At 43.4% G+C, this 16,509-nt stretch overlaps 1 protein-coding gene across 1 annotated transcript in view; it reads right to left on the bottom strand.

Moving 5' to 3' along the window:
• Window positions 1-16,509, bottom strand: part of LOC133639874 (GRB2-associated-binding protein 1-like) — a 122,227-nt gene that overhangs the window by 43,469 nt on the left and 62,249 nt on the right. The window contains exon 5 of the mRNA XM_062033538.1: window positions 13,952-14,117. Coding sequence (XP_061889522.1) covers window positions 13,952-14,117 — 166 coding nt within the window. The remainder of the gene's footprint in view (window positions 1-13,951; window positions 14,118-16,509) is intronic.

Below are 16,509 nucleotides of genomic sequence, written 5' to 3'. Positions count from 1 at the left end.
GGCCATGCAATCATTTATCTATATAGTCACACAAATTTGTATGTTGTGTGCGTGTGTTTGTGTGTGCGTATGTGATAATGGGGGATATATGGGTCATCGGGGTATTGTTTTTAACTTTGTAAAGCACTTTGCGATGTATTTCTTTCATGTATGAAAAGCGCTTCATAAATCAAGTTGGATTTATTGATTGACTTGAAATCTTTTCTGTTACAGACTAAAAAACCATGGTACTAAAGCTATTTTTTGGTATAACTTAATCTATATTTCATTAATCTTTTTTGTTTTATTTAATGTTATTAGCGATAGAATGTCATGCACAGGTGTACTTATAACAATTTTCAAGACAAATGATACTATTTATAGTCGCTGCGAGAGTGGGAGGGTTGGTCGGGAAATTCTGGCTTACAGTAATAACACAGCATGCTGGTATAGATAACACAGAATAAAAAAGTACAATGAATAAACAGCTATAGAAATACAATATAAAAAAAAGTCAAATAATTGCATATTGTTCAATTTACAAATGCACATACACAAAATGATACACCTTATATATTATTGTAGCATGGTCACACCTTACCATACTGTATATACCTGTAGTGTGGCTGTAGTTTGTGTACCTAATAGTTTGGTCAGCCAGTAATGGTGCAAAAAAATTATGAAATGAAAAAATAAGACCAATGGCTTTGACTCATTTGGTGTTATTTAAAACTTCACAGCTCGACAGTCGCTGTGAAATGTTGGACAAGTCATTAGATGTTTTTTAACACATATGTGCCGTGGTGTGTGTGTCTGTGTGTGCTCGAGGATGAATGTGAAGGAGGTAAGTTTTACAGTGTCAGAAAGCTGGGTCTCCATCCAGCAGGACAACCACCCAAAGCATACTTCAAAAAGCACACAAAAATGGCTTAAGACAAAGCGCTAGAGAGTGAAGTGGCCATCAATGAGTCCAGATCTAAATCCTACAGAACGTCTGTGGAGAGATGTAAAAACAACAGTTGGGAGAAGGCACCCTTCAAATCTGAGACACCTGAAGCAGTACGCAAAAGAAGAGTGGTCCAAAATTCCAGTAGCAAGGTGTAAGAAACTCATTGATGGCTACAGGAAGCCATTGATTTCAGTTATTTTTTCCAAAGGGTGTGCTACCAAATATTACGTTGAGGGTAGAGATGTCCGATAATATCGGCCTGCCGATATTATCGGCCGATATATGCGTTAAAATGTAATATCGGAAATTATCGATATCGTTTTTTTTATTATCGGTATCGTTTTTTTTTTTTTTTTTATTAAATCAATATAAAAAACACAAGATACACTTACAATTAGTGCACCAACCCAAAAAACCTCCCTCCCCCATTTACACTCATTCACACAAAAGGGTTGTTTCTTTCTGTTATTAATATTCTGGTTCCTACATTAAATATCAATATATATCAATACAGTCTGCAAGGGATACAGTCCGTAAGCACACATGATTGTGCGTGCTGCTGGTCCACTAATAGTACTAACCTTTAACAGTTCATTTTACTAATTTTCATTCATTACTGGTTTCTATGTAACTGTTTTTATATTGTTGTACTTTCTTTTTTATTCAAGAAAATGTTTTTAATTTATTCATCTTATTTTACAAATTTTTAAAAAAAGTACCATACCTGGTTGTCCAAATTAGGCATAATAATGTGTTAATTCCACGACTGCATATATCGGTTGATATTGGTATCGGTTGATATCGGTATCGGTAATTAAAGAGGTGGACAATATCGGAATATCGGATATCGGCAAAAAGCTATTATCGGACATCCCTAGTTGAGGGTGCCAATTACCATTACCATGAATTGATTAACGTTGAAAAACTTATTTGGGTGTTACCATTTAGTGGTCAATTGTACGGAATATGTACTGTACTGTGCAATCTACTAATAAAAGTTTCAATCAATCAATAATTGTGTCCAGTCCATTTTTGGAGTTCTGTGTAAAATATCAGTTTTGGCATTTTTTGTGTTGTTCTAAAGCAAACAAAAGAAATAAACATGTGAATACCAATTTTCTGGGAGAAGTGGTGCATTATCTGACAGAAATGCAGGGGTGCCAATATTTTTGGCCATGACTGTATGTAGTGTGTGGATAGTACTGTTGTTAATTGTCATGTTTTGTTACATCATGTTTTATATTGGCATTCTCAGCTCATGCAATTGTTTCAGAACAAATCAAACACATTAGCTTTGCGCCTGATTAAGGTACATTTTTTTTGTCCTGTCCAGCCACTCAGGCAAATCATATTGATGTAGATGCCCATATTTGATGTACAGATTTACTTTACAAAAGAGAAGTGTGGGATACTTCTCGTTGGCTTATTTGTATTTGACTTTATTGAATGGATTTATTTGATGTTTGGCACAAAAAAAGAAAAGAAAAAAGAAGACCGGTAGATATTGCGGGGACGAGACAGAGAGACAACAACAACATCAGTAAATAGGATATGTACAAATATAATACGAAAAATGATAGCAAAGAAGCAGTTAGTGAGTAAATATTAATAACACAGAAATGACAATGAACATTATTACACTACAAATGGAGCAATACAAATACCACTAGAAATATCACTATTGATAATGAATAACAATATTATAACATCTATTATCAACCATACAATTGTTTCAAAAGCAACAATACATATGTAATTATAATTTAAATTACAAAAGACAGGAGATAAATGGAGGTGAAAAAAGAGTAGCAAGCTGTATTAACCTTGTAGATTGTTATAGTAACAATAGGTTGAGGTTTTATCAGTGTAGTTTTTTTACCCAGTTTCCTCTAGGGGGAATGTTGATATATGTTTGATGAAACGTGATTGAATGCATAAGTGTATGTATGTATCGATGTGTGTGCGTATTTATATAGAAGTTAATGTACGTATGTATATATATATATATATATATATATATATATATACACTACCGTTCAAAAGTTTGGGGTCACATTGAAATGTCCTTATTTTTGAAGGAAAAGCACTGTACTTTTCAATGAAGATAACTTTAAACTAGTCTTAACTTTAAAGAAGTACACTCTATACATTGCTAATGTGGTAAATGACTATTCTAGCTACAAATGTCTGCTTTTTGGTGCAATATCTACATAGGTGTATAGAGGCCCATTTCCAGCAACTATCACTCCAGTGTTCTAATGGTACAATGTGTTTGCTCATTGGCTCAGAAGGCTAATTGATGATTAGAAAACCCTTGTGCAATCATGTTCACACATCTGAAAACAGTCTAGCTCGTTACAGAAGCTACAAAACTGACCTTCCTTTGAGCAGATTGAGTTTCTGGAGCATCACATTTGTGGGGTCAATTAAACGCTCAAAATGGCCAGAAAAAGAGAACTTTCATCTGAAACTCGACAGTCTATTCTTGTTCTTAGAAATGAAGGCTATTCCACAAAATTGTTTGCGTGACCCCAAACTTTTGAACGGTAGTATATATATATATATATATATATATATATATATATATATATATATATATATATATATATATATATATATATATATATATATATATATATATATATGTATGTATAATTATTTGTATGTGTGTCTGTATGTACAATATATTTGTCTTCCAGTATGTGCGGGATTAAAAGTTTGGGGTAAAATTCTTTTTTTTTTAATGTCCAATACTCTTTTAAACTCTTTTTCTTGTTATACTTTTTGACTGCAATATTCTTATTTTGTTTAATGAGTCTGTGTGCCCTGCAACACTAGTTTGCTGGCAAAGTTTTGAGCCCCCCCTACTCTGCTTCTGATTGGCTGCAATCCCACAAAAACTGGTGTACTGACAGGCAGCTTGTTCCTAAACTTTGAATGCCAAAAACACTGCCCAAGAATGTCCCAACTTAAGAGTGTTTTGAGATAAGGGCCGTCTCTCGGCTAATTGTTATGCTTTAAGATGCAAGCAACAATTTGAGTTACAAGCACCATTAGTAGGGGTGGTTAGAGTAGCAAATGCCAGAGTGATCCCCGTATGATGCGACCAAAACATTAGCATTAGCTTATAGCTAAAGATCGACATAACTTGGTTTTCCAAGCATGGGTACTTGGAAAGGGAGTGTGAAGGACAATGATATTCATTGAATTAAAAGAATAAATCATCAAAACATGACCGTGTAGCTAACCGCGGACATTTATACATGAAAATATGGAAAAGCTACTGACGGTGTGCTTGTAAGAAAAGCAGCTGGAGGAAGATACCGTAGAAGTCCACTCTGAACATTAGACTTAGACTTCCTTTTTATTGTCATTCAAATTTGAACTCTACAGCACAGATAAGAACGAAATTTCGATACAATAGCTCATGGTAGTGCAGGATAAAAAAAGCAATAAGGTGCATATATAAATAAATACATTACTTCATAGAACTAATGTAGTTTGTAGTACATTCTATTGTATTTTTGTCATATATTTTGTTGTGTCACACGTTCCTGGTCCCTCCCCTGCACGCCATCTAAGGGCAAGGGCCGGGCGTCTCTCTCAGCCTGCTGCAGCCAGCACAGGTGTGGCTGGTTCCAATCAGCCCAGCTGCTCCACATCCCAGCCATCAGAGAGCAGCCTACATAAACCGCTGAGAGCCGGCGCCCGACGCTTGAACGTTGACTCCTGTGGTCAGTATAGACAGCATTTAGAATTACAGTTATCTAGTAGTATTCTGTGAGTTAGTTAAAGGAGAACTTGGTGCTCGTTTGTTCCATGCTGATTCTGCTTTCTGCTTCGTTCCAGGCTCCCTCCTCCACAAACCCAGTGTCTCCCACGCCTCGCCGCCTCCCCGGGATCCCTCCGCTCCTCCGTAAAGTTTCATTAAACTCTGTTATACTTTATTACTGCCTCCGTTGACTTTGTCCTTGAGGGTCCCTGGTACATTTGGTTCAACAGCTCTGGTCGAGCCTAACAGAACGTTCAAGCCAAAATGAACCAAACCGGGTCCTCAGGGACAGAGGGACAGAAGAACCCTGAATTACGAGAGCTTGTGTTTGGCCAGGCCACACAACTGTCCACTTTGCATGAAGAATTGAACAAAGCTTTTCCCACTGTTCAATCCCAAATTGCTGTGCTTGAGAAGACTTCACAAACTACTGTTGGTAATGTGGCTGCTCTGTCTGGCCAAGTGAATGACATTTCTGGAGTCTTGCTCGGCATACAGAAGACCCTGGAGGTCCTTACAGCACATGTTTCAGCTGAATCTAACTCTGCTTCAAGTTCTTCAAACCAGCCTGTTAACCCCGTCCTCCCCAGCACACAGCAGCCTCAGTCTGAGCCTGGCTTAGTCAGTCCTAGGCCATTTAATGGTGATTTTGGTCATTGCAGGGGCTTCCTGGCACAGTGTGAGTTACTTTTTACTCATCAGCCATCCAAATATACTTCTGATGGTTCGAAGATTGCTCTCATCATGTCCCTCCTGGTCAACGACGCTCTTAATTGGGCTATTGCAGCAGTAGAGAACAACCCTGTCTTTGCCACTAACTACTCTCAGTTTAAGAGTGAGTTTCAAGCTGTGTTTAACCACCCTACTGACGGACAAGATGCTTCCAGCCGTTTGCTAGTTATTCGCCAAGGGTCACGTTCTGTGGCTCAGTATACTTTGGAGTTCCGGATCCTTGCTGCTGAAAGCCAGTGGAACGACCACGCCCTTCTTAGTGTCTACCGCAAGGGGCTGAGTGATTCTATTAAAGATCTTTTGGTCCGTGACAGCCCACAGACTCTTAATGAGCTCATATCCCTGGCCCTTAAGATGGGAACACGACTTCAGGAGCGCCATGCGGACCGAGCCCAACGAAGCTCTCCTCCTCCTGGGTCCAGTCGCTCTACTTCAGTGACCCGCACTTCACCATCTCCTCGCTCCACTCCACAACCTCGACAGCTTATGCTCCTCCCTGCTCCCTCTTCACCCGGGCCTGCCGAGCCCATGGAGATCGGCCGGTCCCGGCTGACACTAGCTGAGAGGGAACAAAGGCTCACCAACCAGCTGTGTCTTTACTGTGGTGAGCCAGGACATTTCATCAAGGTCTGCCCGATCCGCCCAAAAGACCCAGCTCGCCGGTAGGGGCTATACTGGTGAGCCAAACAACTCTTCCCCAGCCCAAGAATCATTCCAACCGACTTTTCCCTGCAACCTTGACCTGGAATGAAGAGACACTGTCTGTTAGTGCCCTCATTGACTCCGGTGCAGACGAGTGCCTCATGGACATCTCTTTGGCTCACCAGGCGGGCATTCCTTTAGTTCCTTTAGATCGCACACTGTCTCCCCAAGCGATCGACGGACACTCCATGGGAACTATATCCTTTTCCACAGAACCCCTCACACTCACTCTGTCTGGAAATCACTCTGAAACCATCCGCTTTTTTGTTCTACACGCCCCAACAGCGCCCCTGGTGTTGGGTAGACCTTGGTTGGAGAGGCATGAACCTCACATCTCCTGGGCCTCTGGTCGTATTTTGGGCTGGAGCACCGCATGCCATGCAACCTGTCTGCGCTCCGCCCTGTCCCCTTCAAGCAGACCCAAACCCATGTCCTCTCCCCCCGACATCACTGGTGTTCCACCTGTTTATCATGACCTTGCCTTGGTATTCAGTAAGGATAAAGCACTCTCACTTCCTCCGCACCGGCCCTATGATATTGGCATTGATCTCCTGCCTGGGGCTCCCTATCCTAAGTCGCATCTCTACAACATCTCCCTACCAGAGAAGGAGTCGATGCACAACTACATTGCGGAGTCCCTGCTCTCTGGCATCATCAGGCCGTCGTCCTCGCCTCTGGGGGCAGGCTTCTTCTTTGTAGACAAGAAGGATGGTGGTCTGAGACCTTGCATTGACTATCGTGGTCTCAATGACATCACAGTGAAGAATAAGTATCCACTTCCCCTTATTAGTTCCACTCTTGAGCCACTCACTCATGCCCGAGTGTTCACTAAGCTTGATCTCCGCAATGCCTACCACCTAGTTCGGATCAGAGACGGTGACGAGTGGAAGACGGCCTTCAACACCCACCTTGGCCATTTTGAGTACCTTGTGATGCCTTTTGGGCTTTCCAATGCCCCGGCGGTGTTTCAAGCCCTCGTGAATGATGTGCTACGAGATATGCTAAACATCTTTGTGGTGGTGTATTTGGATGACATCCTTATCTTCTCCAGGTCTGTGGAGGAACACCACCAGCATGTCCGCCTTGTTCTCCAGCGGTTGTTGGAGAACCGCCTGTTCGTCAAGGCTAAGAAGTGTGTCTTCCACTCTGACTCGGTGACATACCTTGGCAACGTTGTGGAAGCTGGACAGATGCGTGCGGATCCTGCCAAGGTCAAAGCCGTGGAGGAGTGGCCACGTCCTACTAACCGGACTCAGCTCAGACGATTCCTGGGTTTCGCCGGTTTTCTACGCCGGTTTATCAAGGGTTACAGTCAGATCGCTGCCCCCCTTAATGCTCTAACCTCCGTTTCGCGTCCCTTTTCCTGGACGTCTCGAGCCGAGACAGCCTTTTTCAAGCTCAAGAGTCTGTTCTCCACAGCACCCGTGCTAATCCACCCTGACTCGACAAGACAGTTCATTGTCGAGGTGGACGCTTCTGACACAGGCATCGGAGCCGTCCTTTCCCAGAGGTCCGAAGAGGATCAGAAGATTCATCCGTGCGCCTATTTCTCCAGGAGCTACGACCCCGCAGAGAGGAACTACGACGTGGGAAACAAGGAGCTGTTGGCGGTCCACGACGCTCTGAAGGAATGGAGACACTGGTTGGAGGGAGCGAAGCTGCCGTTCATCGTGTGGTCAGACCACAAGAATCTGACCTACTTGAAGACGGCGAAGAGGCTTAACTCCAGGCAGGCCCGCTGGGCCTTATTCTTCAGCCGGTTTGATTTCACCCTCACCTACCGCCCAGGTTCCAAGAACGTCAGAGCGGACGCTCTCTCTCGTCAGTTCTCTAACGAAGATCCTGCTGTCCAGGAGGAATCGGATTCCGACACCATCCTGCCCCCTGCCCGGGTGGTAGGTGTAGTCACGTGGGCCATCGACGCTGTGGTGAGGCAGGCCTTAGAGAACCAGCCCGACCCTGGCAACGGCCCTCAGAACAGACAGTTTGTTCCTGATGCCGTCCGTACACCGGTATTGGAGTGGGGGCACTCCAGCCGTGTTGCCTGTCACCCTGGAGAGCGCAGGACAGCTTCGTTCATTGCTCAGAGGTTCTGGTGGCCAACCCTCAAGAAGGATGTCAGGGAATTTGTGGCCGCCTGCACCGTCTGCGCCCGTAGTAAGGCTTCACACAGGCCTCCTGCAGGCCTGCTACAACCCCTTCCTATTCCGAGTCGGCCTTGGTCTCACATAGGTATGGACTTCGTTACTGGGCTTCCTGTGTCCCAGGGCTGTGACACCATTCTGACGGTGGTCGACCGATTCTCTAAAGCAGTTCATTTTGTCCCTCTCCCCAAACTCCCGTCTGCTGCTGAGACGGCTGACCTCCTAACCCTCCATGTTGTCCGCCCCCACGGCATTCCTTCTGACATCGTGTCAGACCGTGGTCCCCAGTTCATCTCCAAGGTGTGGAAGGCCTTTTGCAAGGGTATTGGAGCCACGGCCAGCCTCTCCTCTGGATACCATCCACAATCCAATGGGCAGACGGAGCGCGCTAACCAGACAGTTGAGGAGACTCTTCGCTGTGTTGCCTCCAGCAACCCCTCTTCTTGGGCTAAGTACTTACCCTGGGTGGAATATTCCCTCAACACCATGGAGAGCTCTGCCACCGGCATGTCACCCTTTCAATGCTCGCTGGGTTACCAACCCCCTCTGTTTCCCGAACAGGAAGTGGAGGTAGCAGTTCCCTCCACCGAAGCCCACCTCCGCCGGTGTCTACGCATCTGGGAGGCTGCCCGCGCTGCGTTACTCCGTGCCTCTGCACGTACCCAGCGTGGTGCCAACCGCCGGAGGGTGCGTGCACCTGACTATCAGCCTGGTCAGAAGGTCTGGCTATTGGCCCGGGACCTGCCCCTGCAGACGTCCCAGACTTCAACCCGCAAGTTGAATCCTCGTTATGTCGGACCCTACACTGTGGACAGTGTTATCAACCCCGTTGCAGTTCGTCTGAATCTCCCTCCTGCTCTTAAGGTTCACCCGGTGTTCCACGTGTCCCAGATTAAGGCCGTGACCACTAGTGCCTTGTCTCCCCCTACCTCTGCCCCTCCACCCCCCCGAGTCCTGGCTGGTGGTGATCCTGTTTGGACGGTTCGGAAGCTGCTTGCCGTCCGCCGCCGTGGGAAAGGATTCCAGTACCTGGTGGACTGGGAGGGCTTCGGCCCTGAAGACCGTAGCTGGGTGCCCCGTTCCTACCTGGCTGACCCCTCCCTGCTGGACGATTTCTATCGGGACAATCCAGGTGCCCTAGGACAGTCGTCCGGTGCCTCCCCTAAGGGGGGGGGTACTGTTGTGTCACACGTTCCTGGTCCCTCCCCTGCACGCCATCTAAGGGCAAGGGCCGGGCGTCTCTCTCAGCCTGCTGCAGCCAGCACAGGTGTGGCTGGTTCCAATCAGCCCAGCTGCTCCACATCCCAGCCATCAGAGAGCAGCCTACATAAACCGCTGAGAGCCGGCGCCCGACGCTTGAACGTTGACTCCTGTGGTCAGTATAGACAGCATTTAGAATTACAGTTATCTAGTAGTATTCTGTGAGTTAGTTAAAGGAGAACTTGGTGCTCGTTTGTTCCATGCTGATTCTGCTTTCTGCTTCGTTCCAGGCTCCCTCCTCCACAAACCCAGTGTCTCCCACGCCTCGCCGCCTCCCCGGGATCCCTCCGCTCCTCCGTAAAGTTTCATTAAACTCTGTTATACTTTATTACTGCCTCCGTTGACTTTGTCCTTGAGGGTCCCTGGTACATTTGGTTCAACAGCTCTGGTCGAGCCTAACATATTTTTTCCTTTGATTTACTCAAAGAAGCCAAACAATTATATTATATTATAAGTATATTATTCAGTTTAAGAAACTGTTCAAACGCCAGGTTTTCGCCAAGAAGAATCCTGACAAACACCTTGAACCTTATCAAAAAATGGCTAATATTATTCATCTAATAATGTAAACTATTTATCTATGAGAACTTTGTTTTTAATAATTATGATAACACTTTAGTATGGGGTACATATTGACCATTAATGAGTTGCTTATTAAAGTAACAAAGACTTAATTTAGAGTTATTTGGACACTAGGGGAACATATAACGGTTAGGGTTACTAGAAAGCAATAATTCTCAGGTTATTGAGGAAAGACTCTTAGTTAATGGCTTACTGGTTGTATAATAAGGCCATGCTGAATAAGGCATTAATAAGTACTTAATGATTAATTAAGAGTCAATATGTTACTAATTTGCATGTTAATAAGCAACTAATTGATGGTGAATGTGTTCCCCATACTAAAGTGTTACCATAATTATTTACTCACTCATTGTGTATTCATTTATTTAGTTATTAATGTATTCACTGTTGATACAAATTGAGTACAAAAACGTGTTAAAAACTGCTATAATATGAAAAGGAGTAAGATTAAATAAGCTCTGCGTCCTCCTACTCCTTTTCGGACATGCTGTAATGAGAAACTGGAAACATGCGATGTATTACATTGTATTTGTATGCATGTTCCTGAAATAAACTGACACCATAACCACCATAACCTTCATCAAGGCTCCCAAAAAAGATTGTCTATTGACAATCAAAACAAAATACTCGCTTATCACAGTTGGCATCCATGTTGTTTACATTCGACTGCACTGCTTTTTTTGGTAAGATGCAAGTGTGGTATATCCCAGTGTTCTTGAATGCAGCGTCAAATATACATGCACAGTGGCTTATGTCTAACAATGCTAAACATCCCATAATTATACATTATTTGGATTGCACTTCAACATTTGATGCAGTTGCAAATAGGGGTGTAACGGTACACAAAAATTTCGGTTCTGTACGTACCTCGGTTTAGAGGTCACGGTTCGGTTCATTTTCGGTACAGTAAGAAAACAACAAAATATACATTTTGGGCTTATTTATTTACCAAATTTGTAAACAATGGCTTTATCCTTTTAACATTGGGAACACTATAATAATTCTGCCCACGTTAATCAACATTAAACTGCCTCAAGTTGTTGCTCAGATTAAATAAAATGACAAAACTTTTCTTCTACATATAAAAAGTGCAACATTAAACAGTTTCAAGTCAACTCATCATGCTTAATTTATTACAGCATTTGGGAAGCCTGTAGTTGAATTGTATTATGTAAATGTTATATTTTTATCAACATGTGATAGCAGGGACCCTGCCATTCAAAACTAGGCTGCTGCATTACTAATGATTCATGTAACTATAGCTGAAAAAATAGTACAATAGCAATAGGAGAGACTATTCATCCCTGAACACCATGGAGTTCATGTAGGCTTAATGATGCACTTACATTATTATATCAACTATCAGAGACAGAAACTCTTCATTTCACATAATGTCCTTTTTTGCTGCTTCAACACAGCTCAATCAACACAGAAAAAGGTCAAGTGAAATAACAGACAGGGCTTTGATGTCCGTAACACACGCACAGCAAAATGAGCTAACGTTACGCTAAAAGCGAATTAGCCTTCACCTCAAGCCAGGACTGCGAGCGAGCTGAGCTGCCTTTTATATTTCCAGAAGGTCAACGGGCTCATAGTGATGTTACTAGTAGTTGACTGGGAGGTGTTTATTATCATTTGGGGAGAGTCCGCTGCCTGATGCTTACCTGCTAAACGCTAAGCACTGACTACATGCGCTCTGAATACGCACTACTGATTGGCTGTTACCGCTCTGTTTGTAACCAATCAGATGGTTGTGTGGGTGGGACAATGCTGGGTGCTGTGTAGAGTACTGACAGAGACAGGCAGCTTAAGACTTTAGCTTAGGCGGCTACTTTATATGTTCGTATGGGAACTCGTTCGATACACCTCCGAACAGAACCGAACCCCCCCGTACCGAAACGGTTCAATACAAATACACGTACTGTTACACCCCTAGTTGCAAACCATTCCACATCTTTACCACTTTCTTGCCCAAACCCCACATCTTCCCCCTCTTAAGGAAAGAGGAAAATACCTGTTGATCATCTACACCTCCTACTCTTAATGTTCCCACCTCCGATGTCAGCATGCAGCACTTTCAGCAACACACACACGCAGAGGAGTGGGAGTCGACTCTCACAATCAGAAGTGCGAGTGAGTGCTAAAGGGAGAGCCAAGGACATTCTTTTGTAATAAGAACTGCGAGGACGGCAATCTGTGCTTTTACTGCACGCTTTCCCACACACACACGCGGCAGTTTTAACAACCGCTTCCAATAATTCTGCTGCGTCAATAGAGTTGTAAGGATCTTTTTTTGTTTTCATCCCAGTGGGGTACGGCCTTGGCGCAGCATTATCAGTTGACAGCTTTGAAAAGATCGAGGATTAATAGAGACACTTTAAATCAAACTGCGTGCTTGCATAAGTAGCTGAAAGTGCAGAGCGACTTAAAAGGTACGCCAAAGCCAGCGGCAGATGAGAAGGAAGGAACAACAAATGAATCAGCGCCACCTGGATCATTAGGCTCAGAACTGTCGACAACAGAGGAAGTGCCACCACAGAACCCTTCAAAAAAGAGAGGAAGTTGTAAGTCGGATCTGGGAATGACGTTACAAGTCAAATTGTGAGCGTTTCAGTTACGAGATCGGAAATCAAGCCGGCCGCATCCACGAAAGATGTTCTTGCCTTGTCTGAATATGAACAACTTATTGGAAAATATGCACTCTTCCTGCAAACTTCAACACGGTGGATAAAGACAGCACGCAGACGCTTTTGCGAGCAATGTAGAATGTATATACCACATGAATAAATTTAGTTTACACTACAGTAACGTTACCATATATACAGTCGTGGTCAAAAGTTTACATACACTTGTAAAAAAAAAATAAAAATTGTTATTTTTTATTTTTTGTCATAAAGAAATACAATCATGTGTGCTTACGGACTGTATCCCTGCAGACTGCATTGATTTATATTGATAAATAATGTATATATTGTGTTTTTTTATCTTGATTTAATAAAAAAAAAAAAAATTATTATTTTTTTTTTTTTTAAATTTCTTGTGCGGCCGCGGCCCGGTACCAATCGGTCTACGGACCGGTACCGGGCCGCGGCCCGGTGGTTGGGGACCACTGATATAGACCACAAGAAAGTATTTCACATTTAGAAAAAAATATATATATACGACCCCTTTAGTGCGCCTTATAATCCGGTGCGCCTTTTGTATGAAAATAGACCTGAATAGACCCGCTCATCGGCAGTGCGCCTTTTAATCTGGTGCGCCCACGTTATCGTGAATCCGGCCATTTTGCCCAGACCTATTTGGGGTATGTTGTTTCTTAATGGGGAAAGATGTTAACGTCTCTTGTTTTCATGTTGGCATTCAAGCTAGCGTCCGTCAGTCTGTGAGTTTATCAAAGTATGGTTACAAATCACAAATTTTCGATCATTTATATTTACAACGTAATACCAACTGCCGGGAGTTTTTCTGCAGTTGTCATTAAAACCGTTTAATACCGGGACGGCGTGGCGAAGTTGGTAGAGTGGCCGGGCCAGCAATCGGAGGGTTGCTGGTTACTGGGGTTCAATCCCCACCTTCTACCATCCTAGTCACGTCCGTTGTGTCCTTGAGCAAGACACTTCACCCTTGCTCCTGATGGCTGCTGGTTAGCGCCTTGCATGGCAGCTCCCGCCATCAGTGTGTGAATGGGTGAATGTAGAAATACTGTCAAAGCGCATTGAGTACCTTGAAGGTAGAAAAGCGCTATACAAGTATAACCCATTTATCATAACCCATTTATTATTTATAGTTACATCCCTACTTGGTACATAAAGCGCGTTGGTCGCATCTTACCTTCATCGGTGGGGTTGAAGCCACAGATGTCGCAGATGCAGCGTACCCACTTATTCATCTCCTCCTCCGTGTCAGCCACCAGGTAGAAGACACGGTCGATGGTCTTGATGTCGAAGATGAAGCTGTGCTCCAAGTCTTTCTTGTTGAACGTCAACCCGGCATCCACCTGTTGGAGGCAAAGGAGTGGGATTTAAAAAAAGACGCTATGTTTAAGGATCGCTTCTTTCATACCCACAAAATAGTTTCACTTTTAGCGGAAAAACATATGGAATCGCTCAATTCTGAGAGAAAATGATGGAATAACTGTCACGGTTAGGTGAGCATTGCTTGTAGTGTGACCCAAAGGATGCGTAAATAGCAGACGGCGTGCAGGTAAAAGTATATTTATTGGCAACAGGGAGGTGCACAGGAAGCAGACTAACAAGTAGAATGATCCAGCACAGAAGGAGGAACCCAGGTGGAACTACATAGAACTCATTAATGAGAATCCGGTGTGCTGGCAGGACATGGGACAGAAAGTAAAAGGTGCTTCAAAAGACAGTGACAAACAGGAAACACTGATAAAACAAGAGCACCAGACAGGAAGTGGTTCAAAAACACAGGAAGTAGAAACTAGCAATAAAAGCACTGGCCAGGAATTAAAATGCCAAACACAGGAAAACACAAACATGACAAAACTGTCAGTAGCAAGACTGACATTCACCCTGTAAATGTTCCTTTCCAAAGTCAACCCCTGCATCAGATTACATCAGTTCTTTAGTCCGCCGTTAAAAAGGAGCGTTCACACCTTGGAGAGCTGTTGCACCAGGTGGATTGACATGAATCATGGCTCCAAAAAGAGAGATGGCAATTGAAACAAATGAGGGTCATCAAAGTTCTTCAAGGTGAATCGTTACGCAATGTTGAAAAAGTCACAGTCAGTGTGTAAAATCTGGGCAGAGTACAACTTGGGAAGGTTATAAAAGGCAAGCATACTGGTAGACCACGGAAAACATCAGAAAACTTCAAGCAATATGTTTGAAAACAGAAAAATGCACAACAAAACAAATGGAGAACAAATGGGCAGGAACTGGAGTCACCGTCTGTGAACCAACTGTTAGAAAGTGTCTAAAGGAAATGGGATTTAAATACAGAAAAGCTAAACAAAAGCCATCATTAACCTCTTAAGGCCCAAGCTGTTTGTTTACATGCTTTTTTTAATTTCTCTTTGCTATTTGGGCTTATTAGACCCTAATTAGAATAAAAAACTAAGAATCATCTTTTGATATGATGTACTTAGTCCATAAGTAACAAACGTGTACTTCAAGTTTAGTGACATGCTAATTCTTATTTTTACACTTTTTCTTCCAAATTCCATTGTATGTTATACTCTTCTGACACTTCCGGTTTATTAGTGATTCCCAGAGCCCAAAAAAAGTCTGCGGGCTATAGAGCGTTTTCTATTGGGGCTCCAGTACTATTGGAATGCCCTCCCGGTAACAGTTAGACATGCTACCTCAGTAGAAGCATTTAAGTCCCATCTTAAAAATCATTTGTATACTCTAGCCTTTAAATAGACACCCTTTTTAGACCAGTTGATCTGCCGTTTCTTTTCTTTTCTGCTCTGCCCCCCTCTCCCTTGTGTGGGGAGGGGGGGGGCCACCGGTTCGGTGGCCACGGATGAAGTACTGGCTGTCCAGAGTCGGGACCCGGGGTGGACCGTTCGCCTGTGCATCGGTTGGGGACATCTCTGCGCTGCTGACCTGTCTCCGCTCGGGATGGTCCCCTGCTGGCCCCACTATGGACTGGAATCTCACTATTATGTTAGATCCACTATGGACTGGACTCTCACACTATTATGTTAGATCCACTATGGACTGGACTCTCACACTATTATGTTAGATCCACTATGGACTGGACTCTCACACTATTATGTTAGATCCACTATGGACTGGACTTTCACACTATTATGTTAGATCCACTATGGACTGGACTCTCACACTATTATGTTAGATCCACTATGGACTGGAATCTCACTATTATGTTAGATCCACTATGGACTGGACTCTCACACTATTATGTTAGATCCACTATGGACTGGACTCTCACTATTATGTTAGATCCACTATGGACTGGACTCTCACACTATTATGTTAGATCCACTATGGACTGGAAACTCACTATTATGTTAGATCCACTATGGACTGGAATCTCACTATTATGTTAGATCCACTATGGACTGGACTCTCACACTATTATGTTAGATCCACTATGGACTGGACTCTCACACTATTATGTTAGATCCACTATGGACTGGACTCTCACACTATTATGTTAGATCCACTATGGACTGGAATCTCACTATTATGTTAGATCCACTATGGACTGGACTCTCACACTATTATGTTAGATCCACTATGGACTGGACTCTCACACTATTATGTTAGATCCACTATGGACTGGACTCTCACACTATTATGTTAGATCCACTATGGACTGGACTCTCACACTATTATGTTAGATCCACTATGGACTGGACTCTCACACTATTATGTTAGATCCACTATGGACTGGAATCT

Source organism: Entelurus aequoreus, linkage group LG22 (assembly GCF_033978785.1).
Source record: "Entelurus aequoreus isolate RoL-2023_Sb linkage group LG22, RoL_Eaeq_v1.1, whole genome shotgun sequence".
NCBI lineage: Eukaryota > Metazoa > Chordata > Actinopteri > Syngnathiformes > Syngnathidae > Entelurus > Entelurus aequoreus.
This window is presented reverse-complemented; position numbering and strand designations above follow the sequence as displayed.